We start from the raw sequence: 10,181 nt of genomic DNA on the forward strand, positions 1-10,181 counted from the left end.
ACAAATTTCAATTCAAGTGCTTCACGCCACTACATAAGCAGTTTAGAATTTTAAGCAGATGCAAAAGGAATAAAGCAAACAGGCAGAAAAAAAGGCCGATAAAGTTTCTGGCTACAATACAAGAGACATATCATTACCATATGATCTAATGTGGGTGTCAGCTGGATTGTGTTCATTGAGGGAAACCTTATTTTTTAACTGTGCTATGGAGTAGAAGCAGGAGATTTTCAACCTAGTGACAGTCACAGAGCAGCACCTACCCCTCCTCCTTTCCACACCTGCAAACTCTTTTGCTTGGGCTGAATTTAGTGTAATTACATCTCAGCTTTGAGGGCTCCTGTGGCAAATCCCCGGATTAAAAGGTATGGTTTTCAATAATTGTCCTGAACTCTGCTGCAGACTAATAAAACTTCATTCAAGTTGAGAGCAAAGGGAATTGTTTGATGAGAAAAAGACTAGAAAAACAACGATCATGCTTTAGTAATCTTTATGGAACATTTTAAACAAGTACTGCTGGAAAGCAGACGTTAAATATTTGGTAAAGTGGGTGAATGAATTGTTTTAGCTTTTTCTGTTCTTGCAAAGATGTTTTTCTAAAAAGAGAACTATAATTTAGCACTGTGATTATCTATAGTGATATATTTTGTATTTGTAATTATAAAATGTTTAGCGCTTTTGCAAGTGTTTATGGAAAAGTATTTTAAATGAGCATACTGTTCCTAGTAAAATGATATATTTAAAAATGTGTTTCCCTCCTGAATTCTTGTATATTTTAAGAACTTTTAAAACCTTAGCGAAGTGAATTCTGATAATTAGTTAAAGAGGTATAGTGTTTATTTCTACAACCTAGAAAATACTAAAAATTATACCCAGAGAAGTTTTCAGCATTGAGATATTCATGCTGATGATCAAAGACCTAACTAATTAAGATAACCTCACAGTGAATTCTATAACTTCTTAAATGTAGAGACTCTGTCAGAATTTGCACTGCAAATGAACTTTTTAACTAGCAGTTATATTCACTGTAAAATAGGACTTAGGTTATTTTTTCCTTCTGATTTCAAGACTGGGTAACATGACCATTAGTTAAGTGGGTTCAAAGTGATGTAAATACCTGTGGCTTTTTCTTCCTATTCCTTTTGACCAGAGAAAGAATGAAATGAACCTTGAGCAGCCCTTACTTATGATTAGATGCTACTGTCACTTATTATTAAATTAGTTCCATTATTTGGAAGTTTTGTTATTCACTTAGTGCTGGAGGAATTTTAATTTTGCTCTGTAATCGCATTTTCACTTATCTCCTGAAGGATAAAAGTCATAGAAGGGCATAAATGTTGTGCAGATGTTATGTTGATCTGAATGGTATAGTTAATTTAGTGGACTGAATTGCTAATTATTCTTAGCAATTAACATTTAGGAAAGAGTCATATTTTAAGAATAGTTGTAATGGAATTTAGAAAGCATATGATTTTAATGATAGTTTCCGTGGTTACTACATGGGCAACAGCTGTTTTTTGTTTGTTTTTCTGATTTATTTAGGAAGGAAGGAAATTTTAAAATAAATCATGAGTATCAACTTCTGCACTAATTATTATAAGATACTGGGGCTTAAAATATCATGGCACAAATTAAAAGGATCTATTTCATGGAGGAATTTGTATAAAGGTCCTAGACATGTTTTTATCCCCCCTCCCACCCTCAGAGCATCAAGGATTAAAATGCACACACACACACACCCCTGCCCCCCCCCAAGAAAGTGATGTAAATCAAGTAGTGGAAACTATATATGTCTGTTTGCTTTAAGTTTTAAAGTTTTAACCAAAACCCAATATTATATAGAGAATCTGTATCATTTTAACTAGAGTAAACAAATATAAATGACAAATGATAATGTTCCTCTGAGTTTATGCTCAACATTTCCTTTTTTGGATTAGGGAAGCAACCAGACATTTTCTACTTTGGAGAAAAGATCAAAAAGCAACATCTGCATTAGTTCTTGTTGCTATTTATTAAATCTGCAATTACTTTGCTTCATTTTTTTCCCTAAAATTGTAGGACATTAAATATGCAAGGCTAGCAAACTGTGGTAAACCATAAACATTGCATTTTAATGTGAAACAGACAAAAAACCACTCCCATAGATCCAATCCAAGGAATCACTGCCAGAACAATAGGTGTCCTTTAAAGGGCAAAGTAGTAGCTGAGTGGGAATGGGCTTCTAAGGAAAACTCAACATTGCATTTAAAGGGGAAGTGTGAATAATCTCTTCCATGGTATCTTTTAAAGTAGAAAGCCATGAGATTGTATTGTATGTGTACTGCCTTAGATATACTTCAGAAATAAATATAAACTAAGAAGTGTAAGGAAAAACATGGAAAACATGTATTTCCTCGCAAATGAACCTCGGCAAAATTTCCCCAAAGGTGCACTATGGGGAGAGCATACATGATATTTTCTTTTTAGTGTTCTAATGGGTACTTTATTTTTAAAATATTCTACCGCTCCATATGACTCCAAACAACTCTTTGATTCTAGTTATGACTGTACTGCTTCAATAATTGTTCTTTCGAGAAAACAATTCAAAGTAAAAATGATGAAACTAAAAGAGTCTATATATGTGTTGGTTTATACTTAGAACACTCTCAATGGGATTTCAAAAATAGATTGGTTGTTCTCTATATGATTAACTACTTACCAGATTTTCTTAGTTCAGTCACCTAAACTACTAAGTCAACAACAGAAATGTATATAAGTGCATATCGAATTAAGGGACACTTAGTGGAGGGATTTATCAAAACTATTTTGTTTGTTTGTTTACAAATGAGACCTCCTAAAACCAAATAACACATGTCATATAAAAGTTTTAGCATTTTCTGTACTTGCTTATGGTTTATTAACCATGATTAGTTTGAGAAACTCACTAAAATTTATTTCTAAAATTGAATTATGCTTATACCATGTTGAGATTTTTCAATTTGATAGCTGATGCTAAAAATTTAACATTGAAAAAAGATAATTTTGTGTTTAAAAAAACAGACTGGTTATTTGGAACAAATTGGATAACTTGTATTATTAACCGATTTATGGTCAATTGAGTCATTTTGTGCATAATGTTGTGTAAGGCTGAAGTGCAGAACAAAGAATAATAGGACACACCCTGAAAGAACACATCTTCTGGGAAAGGGGGGGGGGCGAGCCAGCATGCAAAACAAGTCATAATATTATGTGATAAGTTCTTTAAAAGAGGTAAGCGCAATGTGCCTTGGGATCACAGACAGGGAGAAGGCAGCATTCTGCCTGGATGAGCCAAGGAATAGACAAGGGAAGCCAAGTATCTCATTTGAGCCTTACAACACTCTTACAAGGTACGTGTTTTAATGGCTGTGGATCTGAGTGTCCAGGTTGAGGGTAGTGACTGGAAATGGCATGTAAAGGAGATAAGTCTATCTAGAAAAATGTGTCTAGAATATCATTTGGCACCACATTGTGAATGATCTTACTTGCAGTATGGGGGGGTTAGGAGACACCTTGTTGGCAAACCATGGGGAGTCAACAAAGACCAGTAGAAGATGAATACAGTAAAATTTAATGTTTAGAGGATGTCTTGGGCAGTAGAGTGGGAGATAGGCTGACTTAGACAAAGTATTCAAGGCAAATGCCATTTGGAACCTCTTGCCAAGAAGGGCCTGCACCAAGATAAATACATAAGATGGAAACATGAGACTGGCTTTTAGAGATATTTCTGAAGCAGGAATTGGAGCTGTGTCATGTGTCTAGAAATGCATTGGCTTGGCATGCTTTGTGTGCTTTGAGAATTGAAAAATTCTAACATGATTTAACATAATTTTTATATTACATACATATAAATAGATATTTGTTATATATTTACATATGATCTATTTAAATATATATAACATTAAGCATCTCTCTATATATATTAGACTATATTGATCTATTTAAATATATATTATATAACATTAGGCATCTCTCTCTCTATATATATATATATATTAGACTATATTTGCTTAATTCAAACCCAAAATTCAAACAAGCAGCTTGAAATATTAACATAGTAAGTGTTCACAAGTATGCAGCTTAGTCTATCTGTGCCTTATCCCCTTTCAAACACATTTCCGATGCTCTGTTTCCAAACAAGAGATAAATTATGTAGATTTTTCTTTTTTCCTCTATGCTAGTTCCATATTGTTAAATAAGAAACAGAAACAAACGCGATTTTTGTTTTTTTCCCAGGTCCCCTGGCTGTAAAGCTACATGAGATAAAACATGAAGACAGCCATCATCTTCCTCCTGCTTGCACAAGTTTGCTGGGCTGGGCCTTTCCAACAGAGAGGCTTATTTGACTTTATGCTGGAAGATGAGGCTTCTGGCATAGGTCCCGACGACCGCAGTCACCTCCCTCCCATGACTGATATAGAGCCTCTGGGACCCATGTGCCCCTTCCGCTGCCAGTGCCACCTCCGAGTGGTCCAGTGTTCTGATTTGGGTGAGTGGGTGCAGGCTCTCTTTACCTGCTTTTTTTGTTTTGTTTTTTAACACAGGAATGTCATCCTGAAAGTTTAGTATTTTCAGTTTTAATCTCCGCATTTCCAAATGTGAGAGACAGTGCCACCTAATGAGGAGGAAAGGAACACAGTTGGCTAGGGAGAAAAATACCTTAAGGTGTGGAAGTCTTTCTGTCTTAAAAAGAATCCATCACTTCACCGTCCTAGACAAACCACTTAAAAAAAATTCTTTCTGTGCTACATGGAACTCATTCTGTTAAGTGAAAGTTTGAACAGAACTATGGCTTTTGCTCTGTGATTCCAGATCTCATTAGATGATTTGCTTTCATGAATTTTAGGTACTAAGAAAACCGCGCAATCTCGCATCTCTTGATTTAGTACAGATCACACAGAGTTTAAATATTACGAAATGTAAAGTATGGCAAGTTAGCAGAAGTTAAACAAGTAAGCTTTGAAAACAAGAAAAGTATCTCTGAAGTACCAGAATTCTTCCTTAATCTCCAGGCCCTCACCTTTGGCACTTTGTAAAGTTTATAGCTAGTTTTAGAGGAAATTTTATAAGGAAGCTATGACTATTCAGTATAACCACATAGCATGTATCTTTAGCTTAACATTGTAAATGCAGTTTGATTTATCACCTTTCAAGCAAAATTTGTCCTGGGAATTCTAAGCGCAATACATTCAGGAGATAAATTCAACAGATGGGCCAGAGGGGAATGAATTCAGTTTACCTGGCAGCTGATTCACATTCCTCCTTTCATTACATTTTCTCTTTGGGGAAAAAAAAAAAAAAACAGGAAAAAGTTCTCATAGGATGATTTTCTCCTGGTACATTTCTTTATGGAAGAAACCCCTCAGTATTTCTGAAGTTTTATATTCATTCAGGATGTCTTTCTAGTGTTAATTTACAGGAAAAGATGCCACTAATACTTACAGTTGGAGTAAGCTACATATAGTGCCCACCAAACAAAAACCTTTTAAATAATAACAACAAATGAAAAACTAAATTATTATAGGTTTTTTTCAAGGCTGATACTTAAAACTGAAAAAGAAAAGTGTATAGACTTGCTTTAAAGAGGCCCCTGGATAATTCCCCATTCGTTCGCTCGTTCGTTCGTTCGTTCATTCCTTCGTTCCTTCATTCCTTCGTTCCCTTGTTCCTTCGTTCATTCATTCATTCGGTATTTCAGCCAGTATGCGAAGTATCCACAACAGGTCAGGTCAGTTATTGAGCCCCAAGGAGAAAAGAAGTACAAATATGGGGAGTACAAATAAGGTTTCTGTTCTTATGGATCTTATACTCTACTGATAAGAATTGTTTTTAAGTGTATGTTTACTACAGGTAAACATAAATTATAATAAATTATACTATATAGTAAATTATACCATATACTATATAAAGATAAATTATAACAAATTATAAGCATCTAAAGATCACTATATTATTTCTTTAGGAAGGAAATTAATAGTGTTGAAAATCTGAACAGAGGAATCATCATTTATAGCTATCATAGTGCTAAACTGTTCTAGAATTACAAAAATAATTCCTAAAAGTTATGATACAAGTTAAACTTTACTTTGCCTCTGAGCACAAAGTTAAACGGATTCACAATTACTCTCACCACAGATATTATTGACAATGAGGAACTGATTTTTTTAAATAAGATGATGCTCATATATTTTTAATTTTTTAAAAGATTTATTCATACAGAACTGGGGTACAAAACAGAGTTGCAGGGGGTGGTGAGAGGATTCGCCAGAGATGGAGTGGGGAGCAGGACAGACAGGTGGACAAAGTACACTGCTAAGGGGAGCAGCAGGCAGGTCAGGGGAGGTCTGCTGTGCCATGTGGATCACCTGCAGGCGAGGATCAAACTCGTTCTGAAGCAGCTGCGGCTTGCTTGCAGTGCTGTGTCCTAACCCATTGCACCACCAGGATGGGCCCAATGTTTTTTTAAGGAAAGGAAATTTGTCCAGCTAGTTTATTGAAATTTGATTTTCAATAAATATCAATAAATGTGGCTTCACTTTTTTTGCATGATAAGTAATCCCTAATACTTGACAGATGGAAATATGGGTGTGGGCAGTTTTCCGATTGTCTTTCACAAGAAAAGCCCAGATCTATTACTCAAACTAAACAGACAATTCAGTTCTCAGGAAATATCGGGTATATTTACTTGGCCATCTCACGATATAATTTTGTATTTATGGTTGGTTGTGTTGTTTTGATGAGTACATTTTCGATAGGCTGTCTTATTTCTAAAAGTTCAGATTATGCAATCTTCCGTTATTACACACATGTTTACTGACTCATGTATGAGACAAGTAGCTAAGCCAAAAGTAATGGTTTAACTGGGGGAACCACAATTAACTAAGAATAGCATTCCAATGAACTGCGGGCTCATCAAAGTTACTTCTGGTTTTTTTATTAAGTCACAGATAATATTTAAATCTATGATCAAGTTTTTGAACAGATAATTTTCAAGCATAAAATACCTTTCTTGAAAGGAAGGCCAATCCACTTGCCTGCAGATTGAACCCTTGTTCACATTTACAGTCATTATCTTACTTCTGGCCCCTTCATGGCCTTGGGAAACTGTCAGTCTTAACATTTTCATCTTCAGGAAAATGAGTATCTTACTGATCAGGTTATACGTGTGAGGTCTCAGATATGGCAGATGTTCAATAATACTCTCTAATGATGAGTATTCCAAGTATAAGGTGGAAGATGGAAGACGAGGAAAAACAGATAAGAAGAAATGAGCAAACATATTCAGAGGAAAGGCCATGCATTTTATTTTCTTGTTTTAAGTTCTTTAGTGATCTGAATTTAACATGAAACTTGAATTACTATAATTTTTAAAAAAAATGTACGTTTAGCTGAAAAATGCAAATGCTTTTATCACAGGCAAATGTCCTCTTCAGGGTGATGTTTGCAAGGACTTGTAATGGGCACAGAGAGCTAGTGTTGAAAGGCATTATTAATCCTCTGCCATCTCATTGTGTAGATGATGGTTTTTACATGAACATGCCTCTTAAAAAGTTTACCCATTTTTTATTCAGATATAATTGATGTAGATCGTGATGTCAATTTCAGTTATACAACATAATACTTCAATATTAGTGTGCATTGCAAAATGATACAAGTATTTAACTTCTTTCATCTTCCATAGTTATAAACATTTTTTTCTTATAATGAAAACTTTTAAGATTTACTCTAACAGCAAATTACAATTTCTTATTAAAATTTATGCCAAATTTTGCCACTAAGAACTATTTTTGACAATGTCAAACAACATCAAATTTTCACACTGTTCTTTCAAAACTAAGAAGTAAAAACTGATATTAAAATGTGATTTCCCCATAGGAAAACCACTGAGGCCTTTTGGAAGGTAATTGAAAGTGTTAGTCCCTCCTCCTAAACTATCAGATACTATTTAATGTTTTCCTAGAACATAGGAGAGTGAGGAAGTAAACATATATTTTAGTGTTGAAGGATGTAATTAATTTTTCACAGATAAAGGCCATATTGTTTGGCTGAAATTATAATTTAACTTGTAATTTGAACCAAAATTTTATGAGAATTTCATGTTGTCTCTTCTTTCTATCTCCTCTTAAGCCATAAAACAATTCACTCTTAATTATAGCAGTTATTTTTAAAATGGCAGTATAAAAATAAAGGCAGGATGAAAAAAATTTAAAACCAGAATTACTTTAACAAGCCCGCAATATAATTCATTCTTGTCAGATCTTTTCAAAATATCCTTATCTTGATTTGATACTTTGTTTTATGTGCTTTTGTCTGGAAGGAAGATCATTCCCATTACTTGTTTTGGCTTTTGTTTATCCATCTTTATATACAGTATCATAAAATAACATCATTTCTTATTGACTTCTATCTCATGTGTAGGCCAGTCAGCCCTGACAGATGATATAAGTATAAACATTGCTTTTTGACTATTATTCCAAATGGAAGTAATAGTTATTGACGTATTTCATAAAATTATTTTCAAAATAATTGGTGTCTTTTAAAATTGTTTACTACTGTAAAACTTGGATTTTGCTGCTTAAAACCCCTTGAGTCATGCTTTACCATTTACTACCTCCCCATGTCAAAATCTCATTTCTCATTCAACAAGTAGGAATGTATCTAACTTAATTTTGCAAGAAAAAATAATTGTAAAAATGCAGATCACAGTAGCAGTTATATTTAGCTTACCACTTCAGACCAAGTAGATTAACAGCATGAGCCTATTTCTGATATGTTCTTTCATTTTTCTCTAAAAGTTCAGAATCTCTAGTAAGTTTATGGCCTTATCAAATTGGATAGAAAATGTACCTTCTTTGCCCAAAAGAGGTCCACACACTTTGTACATTATCAAGAATTCAGTGTCCTTCAATCATCCTTCCTTTGAACAAAAATACTGTGGTCAAGTGAAGAAGAGTGAAACATTTGGCCATTTTATGTTCATAAATGATTTATAAATCATATACTTAACCCTCAAGAGAGAGTGCCAGACGATGTAACATTTAATTTTGCCATTTAAAGCATTATAAATAACTTCTAGTTCCTAAAATGTACCTACCTCATAATTAAACAACTAGTTTGAATTTAAAACCCACAAAAAAATTACTTTGATTTTCAGAGTTTTCTTCTTTTTAATTATTTTGCTTCTAGTAAAATTGGTTTAAAAAATGTTAATGGAATATAGCATAGCACAGCTTGTCTTTTGGCTAGGGAAAGCGAGTTTCTAGAAGCAAAGCTTATATACAAGGTAAATGAATATTGATGAATAAACTATTAATAAATGAAATCAAACAAGAATAAATTAGGGCTTTTTTTTTTTTAAGATTTATTTATTTATTCATACAGAACCCGGGTACAGGCCAGAGATACGGAGGATGAGAGGATTCACCAGAGACAGAGTGGGGAGCAGAACAGGCAGATTGTCAAAGTACACTGCTGAGGGGAGCAGCGGGCAGGTCAGGAGAGGTCTGCCGTGCCTCGTGGCCACCTCCGGGGCAGGCAGGGATCGAACTCACGCGGAAGTGGCTTAAGCTTCTTAGTGCTTTGCTTTAACCCGCTGCACCACAAAGGAGGGCCAGGGCCAATTAGGGCTATTTTGTAGCAGGACAGAGAGAATGCTGCAAATTCTGTTTTTACAGTTTAGCGCCAGTTCTCCAGCAATAGAGACAAAGGGTGGTTCTTCCTTGAGATTTCAGATATATCATCAGAGCACCTGTAAGACATGGTACAGTACTGGGACGTGCATAGGGCATGCATTATTTGGTTGCCTAAATTAGTATTGGATACAGATGCAGTGTGGTGATCCTCAGAGGTGACCCAGCTAAACAAAGCTCCTTACTCATGGGGTTAAAAAGTGAGGAGGAGGAGGAGAAGGAAGAGAGGAGTCAGAGAAAGGAAGCATCTGTCTCATTTCCCTGACTGAAGGCCAACAGATCCCTGGAGAAAGAGAGGCAGCTGTGTGGGATCAAGGTATTTGGTTTAACCACAGCTGTGATACATTCTCCTCTGGAAGATCATCCCTGGCTCCAGGGGACCGGATGGGAATAGGTTAGCTGGAATATCAAGTCCTTGGATAAAAGAAAAATAGGCGACCACTATTCTTGAACTTTCTCCTACAAAATTATAGCAAG

The 10,181-nt window shown here is 34.9% G+C and overlaps 1 protein-coding gene across 2 annotated transcripts in view; it reads left to right on the forward strand.

Annotated features, from left to right (window-relative positions):
* Nucleotides 1–213: 213 nt before the first annotated feature.
* Nucleotides 214–10,181, forward strand: part of DCN (decorin) — a 30,118-nt gene continuing 20,150 nt past the window's right edge. Inside the window, exons 1-2 of one of the 2 annotated variants that reach the window (XM_012720614.1) lie at nt 214–362; nt 4,252–4,504. In XM_012720614.1, the coding sequence (XP_012576068.1) occupies nt 4,285–4,504 (220 nt within the window). In that variant the 5' untranslated portion in view covers nt 214–362; nt 4,252–4,284. Of the gene's footprint in view, nt 363–3,258; nt 3,366–4,251; nt 4,505–10,181 lie in introns of those variants that run through there. The other variant, XM_004675819.2, reaches the window with a different exon arrangement.

Source organism: Condylura cristata, unplaced genomic scaffold (genome assembly GCF_000260355.1).
Source record: "Condylura cristata isolate star-nosed mole 26May11 unplaced genomic scaffold, ConCri1.0 scaffold00004, whole genome shotgun sequence".
Taxonomy (NCBI): Eukaryota; Metazoa; Chordata; class Mammalia; order Eulipotyphla; family Talpidae; genus Condylura; species Condylura cristata.